General features: G+C 37.8%; 1 protein-coding gene across 5 annotated transcripts in view; it reads left to right on the top strand.

Moving 5' to 3' along the window:
• The window catches only part of SH3KBP1 (SH3 domain containing kinase binding protein 1), a 235083-nt gene that overhangs the window by 195098 nt on the left and 13000 nt on the right, over window positions 1–26985 (top strand). For 4 of the 5 annotated variants that reach the window (XM_074906343.1, XM_074906371.1, XM_074906352.1 and 1 more), the window contains 5 exons: window positions 3824–3925; window positions 7431–7482; window positions 11943–12023; window positions 14470–14632; window positions 19723–19808. In XM_074906343.1, coding sequence (XP_074762444.1) covers window positions 3824–3925; window positions 7431–7482; window positions 11943–12023; window positions 14470–14632; window positions 19723–19808 — 484 coding nt within the window. Of the gene's footprint in view, window positions 1–3823; window positions 3926–5009; window positions 5016–7430; window positions 7483–11942; window positions 12024–14469; window positions 14633–19722; window positions 19809–26985 lie in introns of all 5 variants that reach the window. The other variant, XM_074906362.1, reaches the window with a different exon arrangement.

Raw genomic sequence — 26985 nt, forward strand, 5'->3', positions numbered from 1 at the left:
GGAGGGCACCACCACTGAGATTCTTCACCAGATCTTTCAATTAAATTCTGAGATCTCTTTCTATCCTTTTGCTCAGTGACACAGAAGCCTCCTCTGGTAAATAAAGTAAGTGAGAAAATTAAAGAGAAACTGCCTAAATATTTACTTACTGTATGAAAATCCAGTGTGGTGGTTGGCTGCTTAAGCCTGAGTGACAAGCTGGAGAGCAGAAAAAAGCAAACCTGCAGCTGTTTGAGATTAAAGAACATGTAACACAAACAGCGTCCTCATGAAGACAAATGAGTTTTTAAAAAAAAATTGGATACAAAATTCATGTGTGTTAATAAAATGAAGAAGTAGGAGTAAGATCTGTGTTTCCTAAGAACATAAAAAAATCTGACCTAAAAAGAATATATGTGATGTTGTATGTTGTTTAGTCAGGATTAATAGCTAGCACTAAGCTGTGCTATCAGTTGAAGCACAAGCTTTTGATCCCTGGGCACTTGAATTATTCTTAATATTTTTCAAAATCTAAATTGGGTCATAAATGTTTTGGCAATTTCAGATTAGTGGCATAGGGGATGGAGGGCATTATAAAACACGCCATGTGATAGAACAGTTGAGTGCACTGATTACTAGGCTGCGCAAGTAGATAGAGCCAAGTGGCAGGGTGCCTTCACATCAGGAATGAGGGGCGCTGGCTCTGCGGTAAGAGTAATAATATCCTGCACAGTGCCTGCCTGTGCCATGCATGACTAGCTGATTATCTTGGTCCTTCATGGAGCCCGGTATTCACTCAGCAGATATTTTGAAAACATCAGCTAGTCAAGAATCAGTCCTGTTCACTAACAGAGGTCTGACAGTCTAACAGAGCTGGTAAATACCTCCTAAATAATGCCTGAAAAGGTCTAGAAAAGGTAAGAGTCCTTGGTGAAGGTGGTCACCCTGCAAAAGAGAAGGGAGAATGCAGGAGAAAAGCACAGATTGAGCATGAGAGAAAACAACTAGAAAAAGAATGAAATGATTGTTCAGTGCCTGCATTTGTAGATCAGGAACAGAATACATCAGAGTAGAACTGAGATATGAGGGGGCGGGGGGGAAACCAACACCCAAAACAGACGTGATATAAGAAGCCAGGCTATTTAGCTTGTGTATTTAGTTAGTGCATACTCTATCTCAGGAGGTGAGGTGGGCTAAATAAGCTAAATAAAAAGCCTAGAACAGAAAAATAACTAAAAAAAACCCCACAACAAAACATAAAAGCGATGATCTTTAATGCTAGTCTGTTTTCTCTCAAATATCATCCAATGTTTATGTGTTATAACTTAGAGAAAAATACCAACAAATACAATCATTGTGCACAATATTTTTAAGACTTCTCTTGGTATTAAGTACACCTCATTATGTTAACTTGCATTATTCTGTCATCCCTGTAGCAGCTGAAACAAATTATTTCAATGGAAATGTAACAGTAAGGCTATTTTGCATGCATGTATTATCGTGCAATCTTTTATTGCCCATTCACATTCAGATTATTTTCAGTAAATTCCCTCTCCTATTTAAACTACTGTTTACCTCTAGACAAAGGAATACTCATTTTCACTTACTTTTTCCCCTCTGTACTGCTGCAGTGTGCAGATGCTTTGTAAGCATTTATCTTCAAAACTTTTCTAAAACTGTGAGAGCATGCTATGATTGTTCCTAGGCAGATGATGAAATGAAGATCAGAGTGGCTGTATTTTAAAGTCTTTGCTCATTTTGGGTACTCATCTTGAAAAACAGACCAAATCTGTCTTTTAATGAATATTTAACATTCTGTTCCCCTATACACATGGCTACAACAGTGACTGATTTGACTGTGTGATGTTTTTAACCCTAGAGCTTTTACATGTACTGAACAACAGGTATGCCTTCACAACCAAATCGTGTAGATAAAAAGTGTTAAGACATGCAGTTTCACTAGGTGTTTTTAAAGCTATTTTCTCACACCACAAGAATGCTAAGCTTCTGTACCCCTTGATTCAGTGCTGTTTGTGGAGAGATGTTGCTTCATAGCATATATGAAGCTTGTAGTCTTTGGCCTGTTTCATTTGTTTCTGTTCAATTTTTATACCATTGTTCTCTGCGAAAGTGCATGTTTTTTCCTCTGCCTTTTTCCTAAACTGCCTGCCCACTCTTGCCTACTTTTGTTATATTCATACTCCTCTGTTCCTTCCTGTCCCTGTATTCTGGTGTTCCAGATGCACAGCTTTTTCACTCTCTCACCTTACTGAAAAGCAGGAAGAGACAGGTGATTGTAATGAGCCAGCTTTATACATTATCATGCTTTTTTCCACAGCCCAAATCAAGTCTTTGCAGGGAAAGAACCACTCAGTTTCTGCAGTAGTGAGTAGTGGAGAATCCTCACTGCAGGATGACCTGGAACAGTGACCATGCCCCAGGCTAGAACTGTTAGACCTACGTCAGTACCACTGAGTTATTCAGAGAACACAGCTGCTAAATTTTAACCGATCTCTTCTGAACAATGGTGAAATGTGATTTTTTTAAAAAAAAAACAAAAGTAAATTAAATCTGGGAGAGTTTCCACAGGGTTGTATTAGAAATGTTGGAATAAGAACATCCAACGTGTTGAACTCTTCAGCAGTTCCGTTGTGGCTCTGCTACCAGGACAGCTGGATATACCTGACAGGTGCAGACGGTTTGGTTAGTCCAGATCTGTAGCTGTGGAAGCAGTGATGCTTAAGGCTGATGTTGCCAGGTGATGTGAGATCCAAGCTGTAAACCAACCCTGTTTAGCCCTGGGTCTCATAGAATGGTGGGATCCTTGATGAGTGTCGTGTCCAACCCATGCACTGTTTGTGGGATTTCACTTTTCCTCATGTCTCAGGTGTGTAATATTTATTGTATGACTCTGAGACACATGAAGATTTAAGTCTACTGCTCAAGGATAGAAAGGTTGGCCAGCCTGGTGCTGAGAAAACTGCCGAAATTGGCTGAAATGGTTTTAAGACTGAGCAGACAGTGGGTCACTTTCCCATAATTGTGTTTTGGAATTGGTTCACCTACAGCTTTCAGGGTAAAAGAATGTAGAAAATCTCAACTGGAAGTGTTCCCTTTAGCAACACAAAAATAAGTGAACATAGAGCTTAACATCCAGGATTTAAGAAACAGTTTTAACCTTCTCTAAAATGATTGTGGATTCTGTTACTATTATTATTCATTACCAAAATAACTGTACTATTTTTTTCATCATTTAGACTCACTGATATAGTAGTTCACTTATTGCGAGCATTTAGCTGTACGTTGTTTTTCTACACACTGCGTTGTGCTACTCAAAAATGCTGCAGAAAAAGGTGATGCTGTTATTGATCAGGTTTATAATGCCTTCTTAATTGGACTGTGATTAAATTTAATAATTCTAATGTGTCAAGCTTTTCTTGAAAGTATGGGAAATAAACGAGCATTTTTACCTCCTGGGATGTACGGTGCTTAATTAAGTTATTTTCTTTCTGTGAAATGAAGTCAGAGAGTAGTATCATACATGCTCAATATGCTTACCGGTTTAATAGATCAAATGGTGAAACAGTGTTTTGCTTTAAATACAGACAAGCTCTTGAGCTCTTAGAGCATGTTTATTGTTCCTTCCTAGCTGCTCCCTGTGATAATGTAATGCAGGGTGATTACTGGAGTTTTATCTGGTAGATTACCCTGTTAACCTGGCACTCCAGTAAATTGTCATGTTCTAGCAAGAAGGCAGGACATTATGCAAAAGAGCACTTCAGTATACAGATCTGTTCAGCACACAAGCATATCGTGGTTTTCATTTTATTTTACTGTTTTTTAGGATTGCATTGATGTGGGTTGGTGGGAAGGCGAACTCAATGGCAGACGAGGTGTGTTTCCAGATAACTTTGTCAAGCTTCTTCCTTCTGATTTTGAAAAAGAGGTAAGCAAGGTATTCTTTCCTTTTCACTGTAGAATACAGAATGAAAACGAAGTTCAAAGAAATTCTTTCAGATATGTGATTTGACAAAGTTTTACTTCTAACTTAATAACAAAAGTCATTAAAGGAAACAAATTTCAGGATTACAAAGCATCCATGAAGAGAACATGTGGCACTCAAAGTTATGGAGTTTCTTTGAAGGATGTGGTTGGCCCATCCAGTCAGCCTGCCTCCACTATGTTGCTCTGAAAGTCCTCTGTCCTGTGTTTTAAGTTTGAGAAAGAGAGGAACTGGAGGTCCCAGGGTAATTTACTGAGTCAGGTGATGCAGTGATGACCAGAATTGTTAATTCTTCTCCATTGTTTTTGTGGTGGAATATGAAAAGTTAGTGTATCATCTGCATGCTGATGGACAGCATCAAGCACTGTTCCAGAATGAAAATGGTAAAATTTTAACTGTGAGATTTGAAAGACAACAGTGAGTTTTTGGTATCTCAGAGGTATGTTTCCTTACCTCTCTCATAATTATTAAAAAAGAAGGTATAAAATCAGTGCAGAAGCCTTTTCAGCTTCTATTTATTTGAAAGAGATGGCATTGTTATTTGCCAAATATTTAGAAATCCTGTGGCTTCCTGGAAAAAAGTAATGGATTACTTCTCCCAGAAGTCCATTCCATTTTTAGGAACCTTTTCAGTCGTCAGTGGGATATTATGAGCTTGCTGTCAGGCTTTTGTTGAGTATTTCACAATGACAGTGCAAGCTGTCTGTGATAAAACTGAGACTTACTGACACTGGGCTTCAATCTTTGGTAATAAAACTGGATGCCAGAGGCAAAAATTAAATAACTTAGAAAGCTTAATAAAGCAACTATTAAACATCTAACAGAAGCTAACATGATAATTATTGAAAATGAAGTTAGAAAAGCAGCAAAACCTCTGGGAGATGAAAACGCAATTTCATAATAGAGTGTATATCCTGGCTTTAGGCCTAATAATAAAAGAAGGTGATTTCCAGAAGAGGCAAAAATCATAACATTGTGTGTCTATTATATTAGAAAAAAATCTTAGTCTTAACCATATTTTTCACAGGGAAATGTATTCAGTCTTCTTTAACTTATAAATTACATATCATAATTACATTACATACATTAATTACATACTACATTACATTACATAGAAAGTGTTTCTTTCTTCAGAGTACAATGAATATAACTGGTAGAAAAATACTCAGACACATAGAAATTGCAGCTAAGTTTGCTGTAAATGTGAAGAATAAAATTTTATAAATTTTTAAAATAGCACAGATCTGGTGGCCACATGAGTAAGTAACTAGTAGGACTATAGACTGTTGGTCTTTGCTTGAATCTGTGCTAAAAGGGAAGGAAATAGATACTTTTCCAGTGTTTTTTTCAGGTATTTTCTGATGTGATCCAGAAACCTTGGATTCCATCCCATGGTCTGAAAGTATTTGTTGAAGTATTTCTTCTGCTTGTTGAACAAAAGCTTGGGATCTTTTCCTGTCTCTTTGTTCAGTCCCCAGTTTTCCAATCCTGATTCTTTTCCACACATGGCTGTTTGTCCCAGGCCTTTTCTATTCACTGCCTGGTCCCAGTCTCTGCCTCTCAGGTGGTCTCAATTACAGAATTTTCCCCTGGGCTTACTACCTGAGTCTAAATCACCATCTGGATTTACTTTCTATCCCTACATCAAATTTTTTTTATCCAACTTGTTTTCCTCTCCCCTCTCACTCTTTGTCCCTGCTTGATATTTTTGATCTCTTCTTTCCCAACCAATTCTGGTTTCCTTTCTGTTGGCTTCATTTCTAGTCTGTCTCCATCAGCTTCCTGGTTATCCAGCCACAGACCCTTGTAATTTCTCCCTGCTTCTCCATGTTTCCCTCAGCAGTCTTAAGGCTCCTTCACACTACCTCCTTTCTGATCTTTGTCTGCCTTTTGGAAACAATGTATTTCCCTCATCAGCCTCCAGATAAAGCCACATTGTCTAACGAACTATAGGATCCTTTCTCCTTTGTCTTTATCTACATTAGTGATTTAGTTTTAATCAGGAGTGGGATTTGTAGTGAATCTCTCACTTGTCCATCTGCATTTGCTGTGCTTTGGTTTGCCTCAAAGACAGCTCTCAGGGGACATGAACTAGATCCTTTCAGATGAAAACTAAGCCAAAAGATGTGTGAAAGGAGTGCACCTCATGTATCCCAACTGCTGACCTATGGGATCAGGCTCACACCACTCCAGAATAAACCCCCAAATGTGTATATTGCGCCGTTGGATCCTCAGGACCAACTATTTCACTCTGCAGCCATTATCAACCAAACTCCCAATTGCTGTCACAAGACATTTGTTGTCCCTGTCTCCTTTCCACATTTTTCTGCACTTTTCTTCATTTAAACCTTGAACCATGCTACCTAAATTCTTGAAGAAGTGTCTCTGAGTGTGTAAGGTGTACTCACTGTTCGTGGATGATAACCCACCTCAGCCAGTCTGGAGAAGATCACTCTGCACTCCTCAGTTCTTGGCCACAGTTTTCTCAGGTTAATGACAGGAGGTGGTCTGGTTAGGATAAGGTGGTAGGAGAAAACCGAGGCTTGAAGGATGGCAACTTCAGAGATTTAAGCTGTTAGACTTACTCAGTCTGTGCAAAACAGGTTAATTTTTTTTCTCCAGAGATTAAAGCATTTGCTAGATTTGAGAGAAATTGCCAGGAAGGGGGAGTGGCAGGGTCTTAGCCTTCATAAAAAACCTACCCCCTGTCAACATTCAGATCAAGACTTGAGAGTTCTAGGGCAGAGCCTGAACTGAGCCACTCCTCCACTAGCCTGCAGGGGTAAGAGAAACGGTTCTGGTGCTGATTTGGGGGTCATGTTTCTTAGCCATACCATTGCAGATCTATTAGGAAAATAGGCATAACAGATAAAGTAGAAGTAAAAAGAACAGATTGGTTGGAATTTATTTCATTTCACCAAACATCTAAAACTCTTGATAACTGTCTTTCACAACTGGAGGTGTAGAAGTATCATAGTGAGTGAATACACTGTAACCTTTGCAGCATTTCCTGCGTTTTGCGTTTTTGCTATTTATGAGTCTGAAAAAACACTTCAGGTTTTGCCACAGCTATCTGTTTATTTGTGTTTGTTTTTTTCCAAAATAGGCTGGAATATTTACAAGGTTAAATCTCAAATAAATAGCTTTACTGATGTAAACCAACATTAATGTATTTCTCTAATCTTAAGGCACATAAACTGGACTTTTTCTTTACCCTCAGCAGAACATTTCAATTGCTAAAGTAGAAAAATGTGATTTTATTTGTCAATGCTATTTTCTCTCTTCAAATTTATTTTAATGAAGTTATTTCAGGGGAAATATGTGACAGATCTGTAGTCTCAAGACTTGTAATTATTAATGCTAAGCAGTGTATGATTAACTCCAACCTTATGAATGAGATTTACAGGCATTTTGACACAATCTGTTTTCTTCCCTTATTAAATTTTAGAGACCGAAGAAACCACCACCTCCATCAGCTCCTGTCATCAAACAAGGATCAGGTGAGGTACAGCTGATTTTGTACAGCACGTGTCAGTGAGAACATCTCAATCTAAATTAAGTGTATTCAAATTTATATAGAATTCATTTGTATCAAAACTGATAAGCAGAAAGTGTCTAGACAACAACTAATAAATCGGATTCAAATGGCAAAAGGTGATAACTCTGAAAGACTGTGATGTGCTTTTAAAATTTATTGCAGGCAGCCATCGGCACCATTTTAAAATAACATATTTTACCCCTTCAACGTGTTAAGTCAGAGCGAGCAAGATACTTCGGTTTTTAAAAGTTCTCTGGTTCCATCCCTTGACTGAAATTGGTCGTGTGCATGTCTTTGCAGTATAGACCCAATATGTTGGAGTCTGATAATACTTGCAGGAGGAAACTGCATTCACTTTACACCTACAGATCTGATTTATTCCAGAGATAAAGAGCTTTTTTGCATATCTATAAGGTAGTGTCAGAGAACGTGGCTGTAATACAGTGGCCCCATCTGAGTTGCAATCTAAATCTTACAGATGTGCATGAATGCTGGAGCTGCCTGCCTGTCTCCATGTTCTGTGCCATAATTAGATTCTTGGTTTCTGATACTTTATAGCCGTAACTATAAAACTAAAAGGAATTATCCTGAATCTGGTTATCTAGATAATGGTGTTGCAAATGTATTAAGGAATTTATTATGTTTTCCAAACAGATGAATGCTAGCAAAGCTGGTTTTGAAATATGTTAGACTGAATCATGTATAAATCCAGAGAGATGACACCACTTCTATTTGTACTTTTAAAACAACCTCTCAGTACAAACTTTCAAAAGTGCCTGCGCAATTTATTCTTTCTGTGAAACTTAGAAACAGTTAAAGTATCTATGCACTTGAAAGTTCTGACCTCAGAAACCAAATTCCTGTTCCATTCATGTAAAATCACAAGGCATGGGATACTCTCAGAGTTTTCATTCGTATTGTAGTTGTGGTGGAAGCATAACTATGGCTGGAATTCTTTAATCCCTTAACTCCAGTCAGTTTGTTAAAATTCTGCAGCAGCACCACCTCTTCCCCCACTGCTGGCACACATTAAAAAACCAAAACGAACACATCCAATCTAGCAAGATTTTTTTTTGTCAGTGTGGTCTGTTCCAGCTTTCAGTGCTTTAAAAAGTAAATTTCCCTCTCCTACAGTCTTGATCTATTAATAGAGGAACAAGTTAGACCAGCGTACAATTTACTGTGATCAATAGGCTATAATTTAACTAGTTTGAATTTGTCAAGCAGTTCTTTGACTACAGAATCATGGCTATAAATATTTGGTTTGCTTATTGACACCATGGTTTATTCCTCATTCTGTCTTGAGACTCCTAAAACCACAAATTTTAAGATCTGTGAGTAACAGTGTCCAGAGAGAGCAGTATAACTTTGCCATCTAGTGGTGGTTGCATACTAAAGATGTCTTAGTGACAGCTGGTTACAGCCTGACATATTTAAGAAAAGCTCTATAAAACATTATGTTTATTTCAATTTATACTCCTATAATTAGAGGATAATACTTTTAATATGTTTGTACCTGTTTATATCCAACGCATTAGCTGTGTCACCATAGCAGGATAATGTGCCCATTTTCAGAAGGAAAAATGGATGCATAAAGGATGCAGACAATTTGACTAAGACCATCTAAGTCTATGGCAAAGCTAAGGCTATTGCTGTTCTTTGTTTTCACACTCAGTCTTTGACAAGTCCTGGCTGATTATACACAAGAGTTTCTTCTGATATGTATTTAGAGGTGAAAATCATCCTGTATTACCATCCTGACATCCCCTACTTTGTCAAATTACCACTTTATTGAGAGGTTGTGGTTTAACCCAAGACAGCAACTAAGAACCACGCAGCCACTCACTCACTCCTCACCAGCCTGTGGTGAGATGGGGAGGAGAACCAAAACCAAATAAAACTCATGGGTTGAAGATAAAAACAGTGTAATAATTGAAATGAAAAATATAATAAAACCAATAAAAATAAGGAGGAGGAGGAGGAGGATGAAATGGAAGATAACAAAAAGAGAGTGAAATAAAACCCAAGAAAGACAAATGAGGCACAATGCAATTGCTCACCACCCGCTGACTGATGCTCCAAGCGGCAATCTGCCCCCATCTCCCCAGCTAACTCCTCCCAGTTTATATACTGGGCATGACATCATATGGTATGGAATATTCCTTTGGCCAGTTTGGGTCAGCTGTCTTGGTTGTGTCTCCTCCCAGCTTCTTGTGCCCCTCCAGCCTTCTTGATGGCAGGGCATGAGAAGCTGAAAAATCCTTGACTTAGCATAAATACTACCTAGCAACAACTAAAACCACAAGTGTGTGCTATCAACATTATTCTCATACTAAACCCAAAACTCAGCACTGTACCAGCTACTAGAAAGAAAATGAACTCTATCCCAGCCAAAGCCCGGACACAAGATCTGTATTTTATACATCCCCATGTCAGGCCCTACTGTTGATAGTAGGTAACAACTTCCAGTAATGTTTCTGCATATTTAACCAGTCATAGTGTGATAAATAAATTGAGAACTGTCAGTTGCAGCCTAAATAATTAAATATCAGTAGCTTTTGATGCAGAGCATGAAATCATAGCAGAGAATTAGAATTGGTCTTTGTAGTACAAAAAGCACATATGTAAAGGAGGTGTCCAGTTTGTATTATATAGCTGGAAGTTTGGCTGTATTTCCAAATTCTGCACCACAGTAGACTGCCAGGGCTGTCTGCACCGGACTGCTTTACAAAGTAAGGTGAAAACTGAAGAACCCAAGTTTGGAGCATGTGTCCCTTACATAGTCATTGAAAAGCAGTAGGCTTTCACTGGGTAGCTGAGATAAGCAGTACACCTGTGTCTAGACTGGAGTGTGGGAATGCACTTTTGAGTCCCTCTGGGAGCTGGTGTGGAGTTCACCAGAGCTTCCTTGCAGGTGACCTTCTCCTGGGAGCTAAGGCAGGATCATGGGGCCTGCCTGGGTACTGGTTAATTTGGGGATCACAACCCAGGCAGGGAGTACACCTGAGCCTGGGAGCTCCTCAGTGTTTGTAGGCTCATTCTTTTAGACATGGGCTGAGAATGTCCTTCTGTATGTTAATGGCGGCTGTTAATCTTACTGTAATTGCGTATATAGACTTGTGTCTCTTTTTGTCTTGAACACAGTAGTATGTGCAAGATTATCAATATGTTGACTTGTGCTTTGCATAACTTCTGTTTAGAAAGGCTTTAATTGGTTTCTAGCAACAGTTTCTCCTCTCAGGAGTGAAGCATTTTTCATAGAATCATTTAGGTTGGAAAAGACCCTTAAGATCATTGAATCCAACCATGAAATGGCAGTTCAGTATTATTTACAAGTGATACAAGTGTTGCCTGTCCAGCAGCGCAGTTATATAAAAAAAATGGCTGGTGATCACCACTGATGAGTACTGATTTCTAGGAACCATCTGCAGAAGAGAACTGCAGCAGCGTATTCAGAAAATGTAAATGTGCTTGAGAACTGCATATAATAGAATAGTATGAAGCAAAAAATTGCCTTGTGTTCCCTGCCCTGCCTCCTCTGCTTTTCTTGGATGTCGTCTGCTGTAATTTTTATTTAAATACTAATAGTGTTACCTAAAGTAGTTTTCAACACTACTAAGTTGAAATGGCATTAGCACCTAGTAGTCAGCCAGTGCAACAAAGCCAATATAAAGTATTTCTTATAATACAGGAACTAGAAGATTGCATCTTGCATGTGCCAGGAAATTTTTGCAAAATCTTCCCATTGTTGGTGCCACAAGTTCCCATATTCCTTGTAGCAACAGAAGTCAGTATGTCAGGGTCTCTAGTACAGAGTCAGAAGGCAGCAGAGGCTTACACCTCCAGGCTGAAGCTGTCAATTAAAATAGTCATGCAGAGTACTGTCAGTACTACTATTCTTATCCTTCTAATATGTGGACGTGAACAGCTATTACTAGAGGTGAAAAAGAGGGGGATTTTAACTTAATGTAAAATAAGCCCTGTATATTAATCTATATTAAGTATTCTCTTGGCAGAAATGCCCAATTAATTGATTTATTCCTAATGACTCTCTGCACTGTTGAATTGCTCTTCACTTAAATATGTTGACAATGATAAAGGATCTGTCCACATTTAAAAATCTGTAGTTACTGAATTTTATTTTACTTTTATTTTTCACAGAATGATCTCTGAAAGTGTCTATTCTTTAGACGTGCATGCTTTGGTAACTGAACTTGACTGTGAAAACATTAACATCCAGTTGCTTTTTTGTCATTATGGTGTGAGCAAATACTTGAAACTAGATTTATGTTCAGTTTTAGCAAGACATTTTCAAATTGGAGAATGTAAAAAGCCTTAGAAATGGCAGAATTAAATCTTACGTGGCCATATATGCTGGTCTGTTGATTTGTTCAGAATTCCAAATTTTCCTTTCTTTGTCAGGTACCACAGATCGAAAGCATGAAATCAAAAAGGTACCTCCTGAAAGGCCAGAATGTCTTCCTAATCGAACAGAAGAAAAAGGTATGAAATGTGCTTTCCTGCCTGCTCTTTGCAGAGAGATGGGAAATAGAACCAATGCACATCCTCATTTCCCAGTCTATTTTCATCAAGTGTATTGTTTGGATCTTTGTTTCCCACTCTGGTGGATGTGTGATGATAAGCATTTTGGAAATCATCTCATTGTTGCTTTTGGACTAAATTCAGCATATTGAGTTGTGCCAATCCAGAGCTGTTAAGTACTTGCAGCTTCAACTGAAGTCAAGGGGAGAGATGCTCTCAATACTTAAAATGCTGACTAAAAATCTCTGTCCTCAGTAAAACCCTTGATCAACTAAGATACCCCAGATTAGTATGTACTTTTTTCTTAACATCTATATGCCTTGCTTCTCTATTTAAAAGCAAGGTTGGTGGTTTTCCTGCGTTACAGGGGGGTTTTGTGAAGATATAGTCACTAATGCTTATGAATCACTCCATTATCATAGTCACAAAGGTCATAGGCAAGCCTATGAAGAAATGGAAAAAATCTGTCTTTAAAGACAGGTTTGAACAAGAAATGGGTCACAATACCACACAGAGCAGTGACAAGCAAATTTTATGGTTTCATTTAATGGTTTCATTGTGTTCATTGTGCATTCTGAACAGTCTGAGGAAAATAGTTACACTGATTCTCTAATTGAAGATGGTGTCAAGTTTCATACATTTAAGTGGACTATTAGATTGTACAGATAAGTTTGTGAGATTTCTTAACTTATAAGTATTCAAGCTTGCAGTCTTTTAAAAGGAACGTGTATGCACATGACTAAATGTGTAATACGCAGTTATAATTTAGTGACAGGATATTCAGACTTTGCAACAAGATCTGTTTCTGGATATATCTCTTAGCACTCTGACAGCAGTTTTGTCTACGTATGTTTACTTTTGGTTATGTGCACTACTTCTCGTGGTTTTCACTATTTCTCATGGTTATCTTAACAATAAAACCATTTGCTTTCTGTTTCTGGATTACAAAGCCAGCTGTCAAAATGGTGGAAGAAGTTTAAATATGTTACTGTCCCAGGGTGTAAATAACTGTAACTTTCCTAAATGTTGAAAAGAGGGCTTAGGAGTCATGCCTACATTTCTGGAGTACTGGGGAGTGGCAGAAATTTCTTGGTGTGAAGTGGCAGCAGGGGTGGCACAGGAATGTTCTTTATGCCATATGTTGGTACATCACCCAGCCTTTCCCTCGTACATTGTTTAGATTCCTGGACACTGACATGGTATAAATTGTCATAGGAGTAGGTGTGTAAAAATGACACAATACACTGTAAAAGTTTCAATGTTGCAGAGGACCCAACGATTACATCACCTGAAAATGTACTGAAAAAGGGCCTGTGAACAACAGTCACTTGATTATTCCAAACCTAATGTGGATTGTATTTCTGGTGATTTATTCCATGTTCCTCACAGACTTGAAACCTAGAACCCATTAATCAGTACCCTGTAACATTCCCAGTACCTCCTACATATATACAGAGGTGTAATATTCATGGCATATCATCGTGTTGTCAAGGGAAGTGAGGTGTTGACATAGTAGGATACACAGAGAGCGAAACTTCAGCCCCTTTGAGAGTTTTGTCCTTTCTTTAAGAAGAATCAGGTTTCCTATGGTGTGGCAAATGTGTTTACATGTTTGTTTTGTATTATGAATTTAGAGCATATTATTTGCAAGAGTTAATTATGTGTATTGTACTTTACACACTCACAGGCATTATGTGTTTGGCATTGGATATTAGTATTGTGGAACTTTCTAACTATGCATAATCAGTTCTGCAAATGATCCAGTTTTTCACTGGCAAGCTGAAAAATTCAGCATGTCAGTCTGTGCTTACAAATATAAATAAAAGGTCTGATTTTTCTGAGGGGTTTACATCCTGCCAAACATCGCTAAATTTTAATGCTTGTATTTTCATTTAACTGTAGTTCACTTGAAACACAGTTCCCCCCCCGCCCCCCAAATGGTATTTCTTTGTTTGTTCAAGAGATGTTAAGAATTCCAGCATAATTATTTTTGTGACCTTCTAACTTAACATTGTTTCATATTAGAATTTGATAGATAGAATTTGTGTTCATGGGAAACTGTTCCATGTGGTATGTAATTTTTTGACATTCTTATTTTAGAGAAATAAAAAATAGCATTTCCATTCAGACACTGCACACAGATATCGGCCATGAGGAATTACAGGCAGAACAGTCAGGCAGAGCAAAGAACTGATTTGTGGTAAACATGTTACTTTAAATAAAGAATGATTTAGGGCAGAAGTGGAAAGGAGATAAGCTTTTTCTTTGTATACAGTGTAGATTTCATATACAGCATAGTCTTTGTATATAGTTGAAGATCTCTTGTTTAATTGTAGACTTATGAGTGCAAATGAATTCCACTTAATAATATCTGTGTTCTTTTTTTCTGGAAATAATTGATTTAAAGAAAGATCAGAGAGAGAGCAAAAACAGTTAGACTTGCAGAAGCCTTCAGTTCCTGCTATACCTCCGAAGAAACCTCGACCACCCAAAGCAAACTCTGTGAATAGACCTGGTACCTTGCCTCCCAGACGACCAGAAAGACCAGTTGTGCCTGTGACTCATACAAGGTATTGTTTTTCCTCTGTCCAGTGCTTTTGGGATTAGTGGAAAAAACACGCATTCAAAGAATTTAGATTTTACAGTGAATGTCACAATTGATGTCATGGTAAACTATATTTAAAGAACAAACAAAACAAAACGAGAAAAGCTTTCTAGTTATCTGGCTGGATCATAACTATCTTCTCAGGAGTAACAGTCTTAGACTGATGAACACGTTGTTACTGCAACATCACAGTTTCTACTGCACAATATGTGGGAAATATCTGCATCAGTATATTGTGCTGATGTTGACTTTCTTATTTTACCTCAAATTATTCCAGTTTAGCTGGAGCACTAAGTCAGTGCAAAAGTTTGGATTGTACCAAGGAACAGCATTAGACAATCCACATTTCATATACTGTCAGCTTGGTTTCTGTCTGTTTTCTTTGATCATTTTAGATCAATTTTTAGCAAAATACATGTGTTTTCATAGAATATTCTTTAAGCTGGTGCCACTGCAGAATACTGCTGTCAAGTATTATGTTCAAATGTTGGTTGTTATTCTATAGTTACACCGTGCTCTTCATCAAAAGTGGTTACAACCTTTGAGGAGCACTGAGAAATTGGATTTACTAACACAACTCCCTTTAATCTCTGCTAGAGCTTGGAAAGGCAGAGGTTGCAGAAACTAAAGGCCTTGCCCATAGTCCCAATCAAGTCTAGATGGCTACATTAGTCATCAGGATCCGAGCTGTGCACTATAGACTTCCTTTATGACTAGTGCATAGAAATAGGTGAAAATCGGAAAAAAGCAGTTGCCTAAAACGGACAAGCTGCACATCTTGCAGAAATACTAGAATATAGGCATAGAAATAATTTTACCATTGTCGTGTTAGAAAAAGTAGCTGCCATCGAAATACTGGAGTTCAAGTATAGTAACGGTGAATTAAATACCAGAATGGAGTATAGGGTAGAATGGAATAAAATACAAATCCTAGACATTGGTTCCCTTCATTCGTCCACATATGGTTCATTAAACAGATGCTCTCAGTGTGAAATCTGAGACACATAAAATACAAAAACGGTGCCTTCCTTGCACTGCCAGTTTCATCTGACTGACGTGTTTTGGCTGTGCACCTCTAAGAATTTAACCCTTCTATCCCGGTGCCACTGCCACAGCTTCTTTTGGACTTGGCTTTGAACATGCTTGTCCAGTTCATCCAAAACATAGTCCACACCTGCTGGGCACTTGGACATGCTTGGAAAAGGAAGTATTTGCTATGATTTAGCTAAGTGATGTTTTCTTGATAAGACCAATACATACACTAATGTTCAGTTCACTGGCTAGGCATGGAACAGGGTAGCTATTCTTTTGTTTTGTTTTTGCCTGGAATATTTTAAACATATTACAGATATTTTTAACATTTAGAGTTGTGGAAGGGTGTTTTATTGCTCTTCTGTTTTCCTTTTTTCTAAGTACAAAATTATATAAAGAAACCATGCATTTTTAAATATATTTTAGTTTTTATGTTAAAGTAAAAAAGCAGATCTAAACAGTACCCTGTTATGTTCTTAATTGTCCAAACTCTGCTATGTCTAGCACAGATAAAAATGCTTCATTTTTTTTTTAATCTAACACCATTATATTTGACAGAATTTTAGTTGTAACAGTAGTTAGATTAAAACTTAGATGGAAAGATTATTTTTAAGGTTATTACGATGCATGTTGATGATCACAGTGCTAGCAGTTTCCCTATTAATTTCTTTATCAGATAAATTAATGGATTTATCTCATATAGCTGTTCTGCCTGGTAAGCTCTAACTTGTTAAGAGTGCCTTATAGGAAGAGGGCAGAAAGTTCACATAGTGAAATAATCCATGGCACAGACTTTAATTACCTAAATAATTAAGAAATGAGAAACTTCAAATGGAAGCAGTCACTTCAATAAAGGTAGGGGGTTTTTTAATCAGTTCAGTTTAGTAAATATTTTTAAGGCCTTCTGGTATGGATTTCCAGAAACAGCATACCTAAGACAATTAGAATAAAGAGAGGTTTTGCTGACATGTAGTTTAACCCCGGTGGGCAGCTCAGCCCCACGCAGGCTCTCACTCATTTGCCCACAGTGGGATGGGGGTGAGAATCTAAAGGGTAAAAGTAAAAAAATTTGTGGGTTGAGATAAAGACAGTTAAACAGATAAAGCAAATGCTGCACGTGCAAGCAGAGCAAAATAGGGAATTAGTTCACTGTTTCCCATCGGCAGGCAGGTGTTCAACCATCCCCAGGAAAGTTGGGCTCCATCACATGTAGCAGTGACTTTGAAAGACAAATACCATCACTCCAAACATCCCCCCCTTCCTTCTTCTTCCTCCAGCTTTTATTGCTGAGCACAATGCCATATGGTATGGAATATCCCTTTGGTCAGTTGGGGTCAGATGTCCCAGCTGTGTCCCCTCCAGCTTCTTGTGCACCCCCAGCCTACTCACTGGTGGGGCAGTGTGAGAGGCAGAGAATGCCATGACATGGTGCAAGCACTGCTCAGCAAAAAGGAAAACACCCCTGTGTTATCAACACTGTTTTTGTCACATATCCAAAAGATAGCACCATGTGGGCTGCTATAAAGAAAATTAACTCTATCCCAGCTAAAACCAGTACATGATCCTGGGGTAAAAATTGCTGTAGTTATGAAGTGATGCCTGTGAGATTTCCTTGGCAGCTGCTGAACAGAAAAGGACTTTTTTTTCTGTCTGAGCAAGTGGCTTGCATCTTATGTATCTCACTGATTTCTTGTGGTGATGAGTTTTTCCATTTAAATATAATCTTCATTCCTTGGAGGCAGGTTAGGGCTTCAAGGGCAATAGAAGAGAAAAAACATGTGGGGCAGAGAATAGCTGTCAATTTGCTCCAAAGGCTTCACAGCTTATTTAGACATACCTTTGATTATACAATTTACAGATGAGTCAATTCTCTGGAGTAGGCAAGCCATAAAGACCTACAGAAAGTGCATTTTTACAATCAGTCTAAACCAGTCTGTGTCCATGATGCTGCTACAGGGGCAGGTTGCCCCTCCTGGCAGCCTGTTCCCACAGCCTCCTGTACATTAGCACCAGCATTTGCGCAGCTGGTCAGCCATATGGGTCAGGGAGTTGCTCCAGATGGCAATTAATCAGTTTGCAGTGGGTTTTCTATTAGTGTGGGGTTTCTTTCAGGCTGATCATCTGTCTGATGAAGCTGACAGCCTATCTGCATGAGCACGAGCCGAGGGAGAGAGATGCTGTGTCCAAGAAGGAATGGCTCCAGTCCTTTCACAACAGTATGGATGTAGATTGGCATAATAAGCCTGTTGATTCTTTCAACAACAGAGTTGGGGTGTTTTATGGGGTTGTTGTCATATATCTTGGTATCATTTGTAGTGAAATGATAAATGTTGTGACTTTCAGCCCTAAATCACACCATCCTAAGAATCTCCTCCAAAAACATACTCATGCATTTCCTAGACCGTTTCCAAGTCACATTAGTGCTCTCAGTTTTCTGGGAAATATATATGTGCAAAACAGAGTACGCAGTCAGATGCTCATTGCCCAGATAGCCAGGAAACTATGTTGCTTCTTACAGATTTACAAATATCTAAACAATTTTTTAAAAAAATTTTAAAGACCAAAAGATAAGAAAACTAATTAATCAGGTAGATCACTTGGAGAATAACCTTAGTTACCATCTTGCCAATTAATACATTTTTCTAGGAATGTGTTAAATTTCTTCTGTTTCCTTCGTGGTACAAACTGCCTGCCATATTGATAGCTGTGTAACACTAGTTTGGTTTTCAAGTCATAAACTGGTTGTCTATCTTTTTTAGTTGATAGAACACTTGTCACCCTACCACTTTGTTTAACAGGATGTTGTTCAATTAATCTGTGGCTTCCTCCATTCTTTAACACCAATTTTCAGGCTCTTTATCACAGCCTTCCTGAAGTCTGAAATAGGGTTTCCAGCCACTTTGTGTTTTGCTCATAAATGGCTGTCATGAGTTGAGGTTCAGACCATCTGTCATCAGCTTATGGCATCAAAAGCAGAGACAAATGAAAAAATCAATGAGATTCAGGAGCTTGCTATGTATTTGACTGTCAATGGCTAATTATTGCTGTTCATAGAAATGCACATCTGCCTGGGTTGCTGGAGGAACAGATCTATATTTTTACCCATAATTTGGGTACCTTATGTACATCATAATTTTTACAGCACTATACTGGGAATAGTCATTGTGGAAAAACTATGATATTTGTTAGGTGACCTGCTAATGATGGTAAGTACAATTTATTGCGTCAATTGAACAGTGCTTATCACAGTAAATGTCACAGGGGTTTGTCTTTGTGACCTGTGCAAAGCCGAGCTACTTGCCTGCTGTTGGCCCTTTTTTAATTGTTTCAGTAGTCAGATTATTTTAGTAAATTTAAGTAGTTGTGGGTCAGAGAGTTCTACGAAGAAAGAATAATCGCGTTGCTTATGTTTGATCTGCTGTTTGGTTTAAAAATAGTGCCTCTGTATAAACTATCACAAATCTTGACACTTGCCTATTCCAAAGACATTTCAGATAGATTGGTTCTTTGGACCTATGGAAACAATATTTATAGTCTAATCTTGTAAGCAATGTGCAAAAACGTGGTGGAGGAGCTGCATTTATGAGTAAATATTAGGAACCACTGAAATGCATGATGGTAGCTTGAAGTTTTCTTTCTTTCTGCATTATTCTAGATAGTCCGTCGCTGTAGTTTGTGCAAGCCAATTAATTATAAAAAAATAACAAGTAAGTTGTTGAAGAATGTCCCTTTGCCCTTAGGCTTCCTTCATGTTGAGATGCTGTGAACATCTGAAGAATTATTCAGGACACTACGGTGTCTAAAATAGGCTTTTTTGACAGGTGTTAAGGAGAAATGAGATAAGGTTAATCCATACACCATGTCTGCTTACTGGACATTGCGCTCTCTGACATACTGCTATTACTCTGGTGCTACAAAGGAAGAATATTTCACTCTCATTATTAATTGCAAGTTAGCAATCAATTTACTGTAACCTACACAAACACCCAAATAAAATATCTCCTCTTCTTGATCCAAATGCAGGAGTGATAGTCCAAAAGTGGAATTAGTGGGCAGTACAATATCCAGCACTCTAGAGAAAGACTCCTCTGAAAGAAGCAATGACATCGGTAAGTTATAGTGCTTTTTATAGTTTGCCTAAGAAATTTATGGTGTAAATGTCTGCTTTTTAGTGACTTTGCTATGATCCAAAAGGCAGATTAAGGATTTGGCAATGAATGTGAGTGCATTTATATAAAATTTTAGCTGCAGGATTAAAGGATCATTTCTGCTTGACTTAAAAAAGTTTTGTTGGGGTTTTCTGTTCAAATAATTTTTGAAAAAGAAAATATGGAATGGTGAGATATTTTGAATAGGAGGGATTTTCTTATTTCTGTTTAAAAGTCTGAAACAAGTGAGAAGGCCAACAATAATAAGTCATAAGTGTTTAACAGATGTAATATTAGTGCTGCCATATGTTTAATGCTGCAAAAGATTGTGGGTTCGGTGCAGTTTGTAATCTTTACACTTTCCAATAAAAAGGAATAAAGACCAAATAGAGACCAATCTGAAAAGTTTTACTGAAAACACCAATGAAAAGAAGTCTAAATTTCTCTTATTTGTGTTCCTGCAACACGAACAGTTTAATCGGGAAATCACCTGGAAAGGAGTAATGATAGGTTATTTTTCTCTCTTCTCTCGCCCTCCTTCCTTCTCAAGTTTTGCAGTGCAAGAGATGTTTGCTGGGGTGGGTGCTGCAGTAAGTGGCACTTGTAAAGCAAGCTGCTCTGACTTCTATTCCAGGGCTGTAAGCAAAAGCGGCCACAGCCATCTTCTACCTCCACTCAGAAATACGCTTGTTACAGCTGCTGCTGTCACTTTCCTCCGCAGCCGCAGCTGTGCTGCCAGAGACTGTTTTTGTAAAAGGCAGAACCAGGGTACCTTGCATGTGTAAGCGTTAATACTTTTCACTGGTGGCATTAAATGTTATTTTGGTGCAGTGATTTCTACCCAGACTGCTTTATAAGTAAAACTTTTCTGTGAAATAGTATACTTTCAACAGTCAAACCTGCCTTTTCTTTAGACTTGAAAGTGGAGGTTTAAGTTATAGATGGATTTTAATTGCAGTGTAACAATGAAATGCTAAATTGATTTCACATAGGTTTATGAGCTTTTCACCATCCATATGTCTGCTTTTTCTTAATCTTATGCTGTTGCTATGGTTCATGATAGTAACATTCTTCTGGAAAAGCAAGTAGTGTGTTTTTCCCAGATTTTCACTTGGGATAAACATTGGAAAGCTAGAAGCTTGTGATAAATTGCATGAACATTTTTATTGTAGAGATTAATATCAAGGAATGGTACGGAAATGCAGTCAAATGCTACCATTTAGTGTTTGTTACCCATGTTTACAAATTTGCTTCAAAGCATGTAAGCCTTTGTTTACTTGAAAGATAAAGCTATGACTGCAAATTCCATATAGTGGTGTGATGGAAGTAAACTTTTAAAATCCTTGTTCTAGTTGCCTTGGAATCACTAATAGGATAAAAGCTTAGACTGTTTTGTATTTTTTTGTTGTTGTTTTTTGGTTTGGTTTGGTTTGTTTTTTAACAACCTGTTAAAGGTTAGGTAGGAAATTTTATTTATAATAATTTTTTTTCATTTCCAGAACTTGGGGGGTGGGGGTGGAGTTGTGTTTGTTTGTTTGTTTTTAATGGAGAATAGGAGCCAACAAGAGTCCATAAACCAAACCACACAGATATGTTGCAAGGGTTTAGTTGATGACCTCCTGCTACCACTAACAAGGGGAACCTCTTGAGCCCGAGGTTAAAATAGTGTGAATACTTACAGACGTATAACTTGATAGGGTCAAACCAGAATGGCATTTACAAGGGCAGATCTTGTCATTCTAGCCTGTTAGACAACTCATTAAAAGAAATAAATAAATTATTATTTTATTATGAAAGTGTACCCAAAGATCATAACTGTTAGAAATTTTCAGGAGGCTTTTGATGGCTCATGTAAAATATTGTTAAAGAAATAAACAGCTTTTTAAGAGCGGGTAGAACAATAAATTAAAACTTAAGCCAAAACAATTCACGGTGGATTAATGTAATTTACTATGAGGAGAGGTTTGGAGTTCAGGACAGTTTATGGGGCAGTGTAATTGGAAAGATTTATGATAAATGTGTTAGATGTTTATTTATTTACAAAGACAAGAATGAGTTGGAGAAATCTTGTGGCTAAATGAGTGGTTAGTAAAAATGATGGATGAGCAAGTAGAGTTGTCCAGTGTATTCCAAAACACTAATGGATCAGGCACTATGAGTCCAAATAATATTTAACTGTGATATGCGTTACCAGTGTTGCCCCAGTGTCATGGACTGTGTGGGGAGGACAGCCTCAGCTTCTACGAGCTTCATTCTTCCAGTCAAAATGGATCTGATTAAATCTACCATTTGATGTCTTTTCAGTGATCCAAATTTACAGAACAAATTGGAGTGAACCTATGTGGCAGACAAGGTGGGGCTTTGCAGTAGCCTTTGAAGAAAATGGAAGTTAAATGGCCTTTGCAGCAGCTCGGGTGTATGACCATTCTGGTTACTGGGCCTCTCTTTATTCCTCCATTAGTCTCAGGCACTTAGAGCTCTTGGGGAGGGCAGAGGACACAGTAGCAGTCAGTTGCAAGTTGCCTCACCCTCTTTCATGCTTATGCTAAGTGCTGATGTTGAGCCTTGGACTGAAAATGAATACTGCAGCACTCTCTTGGCTTTTTTGCACTAGCAATATTAAGCTGGGTAAAGGTTGTCGCTTTCTCAGTCCTATAGCCAGTCTGAAGCTCTTGTTCCTTCATTCAAAGCAGAGATGTACAAAAGCACTGGAGAGACAGTTTTGATTATAAAAGCAAATCATACTAAAGCTGGATAGAGAGCAGTTTTCCATTTTGTGAAACCTTTTTAAGGATTTCTAAGTTTGTTCCTTTATCATGACGAGACCAAAACCTTTATGACAAGGGAAGAGAAGGTACGAGGTCCTTCCATATGCCATCTCCCAAAAAACAAACACATAACCAGCAACAACAAAATCAGTAATTCTATCAACAACTGAGAAGCAATATGCAAAGGGGAATTGAGGAATCCAGGTTCAAAACCTGTATTCTGTCTACGTCCCCTATTCTAAGTCACTGTCTTAAACATTGCTTGTTTCGGAAACGGCATTTTTCTGTTTATTTTCCAAGTAATATTCCCCCAGTGGATCAGTGTTTTGTAACCAGAAAATGACACACCTTTAAAAACACATTTAAAAACATTCTCACCCAACTTTGCAGGACAGGAAAGTCACAAATGCTTGAACCAGGCTGAAGTGATGTGTAATACTTAGCATAACAGTGTCAGTTGCATATATAAAAAGTTATTTTTATGTAGATGTTAGCTCATGGCTTGATTTCACTAATGTGTTCTGCAGAGTTGTGACTTGACATTTAAATTGCCTGTTGATAATACAGCACTGATTACAATTTTGCAGTCTGTACTGACAAGAGCAAGTCCTATTCGGCAACGTTGCTGCTGATTGTAGATATAATGGCAGCTTTTACTACTGTTGTTCATGCCTTTGCTTCTTTCCACAATCCTTACAAAAACCATTGGAAAACTAGTCTTCAGATTATATTACTTAAGAGGAACCATTCCCCATTCCTCCTCACTTCTTTTGTTTTCTTTTTCCCTGTTTTCAGTGATGCCTTTATTTTACTTTCCACACATCTTTCATCCAACTTTTCCTATTTACATCTCTTTGCCATGGGTAACTCTTCTTCATTTCATGAGGGTAAGGCACTTTTTTTTCCATTTATTTTCTGTCCTGTCTTTGATTAAGTTGACAATACATAACCAACAAATACAAAAAGAAGTATTTTGTAGAACACCTAATGTATACATGGCTATTACAGGCTTTTTTGAATTAAAAGTTAAAATTGAGTGTACTGTGATAGAAAATCTTACACCGTAGCATTGAAATGAGAAATCATTATTGTACCATAAGAAATTTTAGTGAGATAAGTGACATGTACAGTTTGCACATGTTTTGTCAATGCTGCGGTTTCATTAACCCATTCTTACAGAAGATGGAGTCATTGAAAAGTTTAATGCACATATTTCAGTCATGTCCTTACACATTACAAAACAAAAATATGTAGCAACATGCTAGGATGGTTCTCTAGTCTGAAAGAGGCAAAAAAACCCAACAAAACAAGGATAGAAATTTGAAGGGCACTTACTGTCTCTCAGTAGAAAGTGCACAGTCATGTCACCCAAGACTTTGTCTCCAGTATCACTGTGGTTGAATCACATTAGTTACATCTGTTGTAAAGTCTCATGTACAAGCAACTGTTCTGGATTGACAGTGGCTTTTTGAGCTTAGTTTAAAATGCTTCTAGAGCCGCATAAGCTACACTGAAAGTAAACCCTGTTCTATCAACAAAAGAGCAGTCCTTGTATAGAATTACACTGATTTCAACAACTTAAATTCATGCCTTGCATAATTTGACTTTTGTTTTTTCAGATTACACGTTTCTTTGTGAAATTACCATGAAAAAATGTTGTATCTGAGGATCAATGCAATGACAGGAACATCTAGCACATATAATAGCTTACGGGATCAAAAACTAATGCTTCCAGAAAATTACTGAATTATTGTAATTAATTATTGGTATTGAGTTATTTCTGAAAGTCAGGATTAATCCTAAATCTTTTGATTATATATATACACACACACTTTAGAATCCTACAATCCTGAAACAAGTCTTGTCTATCCTAATTGTGCTTGCTTTGAGATCATCTAACATTGAAGATCTTATGGATTTAAGCTAAGTGATTTAAAGAATAAGTCAGTAAGAAATAAAAATGATACATCTACTGTAGAAATGCTCGGTTAATCCACATGAGAAGCAGTTTCTGTGCTTTGCAAAAAAGACTGAGTTGCACAGGTGCTTCCCACACAGAGCTAAGTGGACACATCTTTCCAATATTTTTTTCTGGCCCCTTTACACTTTTTACATAGTATTTATGAAAGCAGTTAATAACCTTTATCAGTGCTAACATAAGGCACATCTGCCTTCATTGATTCCTGCTGAAACATATAGTGTTGGTATGAATTTTCTTAAGAGATTCCCTGAAAGCTGGATAACATGAGTCCATTTTTCAGTATTTCTTCAGACTTGAATCTTCAGAGTATTTGCTCTGGTGGATCATAGGGTACTGGCCAGACCCACATTATTAGCTATACTCTTTTTATGTCCAGCCAAGGGACAGAACTTGCCTGGAAGGGTAGTTAAAAATACCCTACTTGAGAATATCTAATATACAAACAAATTTTTAAAATCTTCATTGTATCATGTTTCCTTGAGCTGCATTTGCAGTTTTTCTAGAGCTGTAATGTGCTCATATTTCTTAGGGGAGGTGATCGCTTCCTCTGACTGGAAGAAAAAGTGATCTAATGAGATTTGGCCCATGCTAGGGAAAAAGATGAAGAATATTTCCAGTAAAAGGTTGTAGAATGGAGCAGGTTTGTCTTTAAATCACAGTCTGTAATACTGTGAGACATTATAATTATTTTGCCTGAAGGCACAGAGCAAAAGTAGGAAAAAAGCAAATACTGATAAATATAAGGGTTGGAGGACAAAATGTGACTCATATAATGAAGACTGAAATCTGCCTAAACCAGTTATTTCTTTCTGTGCTGCTGTTCATGTTCATTTTAATAGAGCGAAGCAAAGGAGCAGAATTACCCAACTGAGTTGTTATAATATTTATGTCACTGAATCAAAATCACCCATAAACATAGTTGAGAATTGTAAATATCGTAATCAGGGATATGTTAATGGTCCATTACATAAATTAATAGGTCTCTTGCCCTGGAGAGTCCAGGAAAAGGCAGTAAACCAGAAATTTAAATCATTCTCCATGTGTGTCAAGTTGAAGTGCCTCAAAACAGCATATCTATTTCTTCTAGCACAGTGTTCTTGACCTTTCAGTTCTTTCTTGGCATCTTCTGAATTGTTAAAAATAAAATCCTTATGAGGGCACTGGCAAGTGGTTAGCAAAGCTCATTACGGCAACTTTCTACATTCAGCTATTGAAGCAATAAAAGTCAGGGTTGAAATGGGAAAAGGTGATCGTATACTTTAGGAAAGGTGACTGTCCAGTGGCTGTCCTGGGAAGCTGGGCAAGCTAAGTTGTTTCCCTCCAAAGCACAGAACCGTGCAGGCAGGCCTCCCCAGCACACTGCTGTTACACTTCTGAACACAGTAACCCTGTAGCCAGGGAGCCCTCCTGCTAGAAGTGTATTACCCAATCTTAGAAAAGAGTCTGCAGTTCATTATGGGTGAGATTCTGCTGCCCTTGACACTGGCTAGGAACACGGCAGTGTTCCTGGAAGGGTACAATGCTGTTCTACGTGGAGAGAGTAGTAGATTCTGGGCATTGAGGTAGTGAAAATAATTGTGGTCTTCTGAAAATTCCCAGTGATATTCAGATTACTATTTGAGTTGTTTTTTAATTAGTGCTGTATATTGAATGGACATTAATTCAAAAGATGTCATCTGCAGTATCTCTGTCTCATTTGATAGCTCTCAGGATTGTTATATTTGAAGAGAGTGTATATACCATTTCACAAGCCTCTTATCAATCTTTTAAATGAATTGAAGATGATTATGAAATGAAATCTATCTCTGTGGCTTTTGTGACATTAACTTCTTCAAGTGAATTGCATTGCCACCTTTGCCTCATTTCTTCCAGACCTGCTGTATTTCTGTTCCATGAAACCTCGCCATTAGCATTCTGAATGTCTTGATTCTGCCATTATCCATCTCTTTCCATTTCATTTTTCTCAAGGTGAAATCACTCTGCTAATTCAAAAAGCTTTCTGTCCTCATTATGTATAAATGATGTTGCCCAAAGTCTAAAATACTTAAACGTAAGATAAAGTTAAGGCCTAGCCACATTTTGTGCTAGAACAGTCAGTGCAGGAGGGGGAAAGGGATAAGGAAAGAAGTATAACCATTTAGCCTTTTCTTTGGTTTGGGGATTGGGAGCGGGGAGGGGGGGGTCAGAATTGAAGGTTATTTTCCAGGAAGGTACAAGTCTAATGAGCTGAAAACTTTTTCCTTACAAGATTGTTTTCGTGAATCCAGCTATTTTTTAAAAAAAAGACGAGCATGTTGTTTTAAATAACCATGTCTTCAAATGAACACAGCAGTGGGGAAATACATCCTATTCCGAACTAGCTTGGAAGGATACCAGGGAATAATTGCAC

The sequence above is a fragment of the Athene noctua genome, chromosome 1 (genome assembly GCF_965140245.1).
Source record: "Athene noctua chromosome 1, bAthNoc1.hap1.1, whole genome shotgun sequence".
NCBI classification, from domain to species: domain Eukaryota; kingdom Metazoa; phylum Chordata; class Aves; order Strigiformes; family Strigidae; genus Athene; species Athene noctua.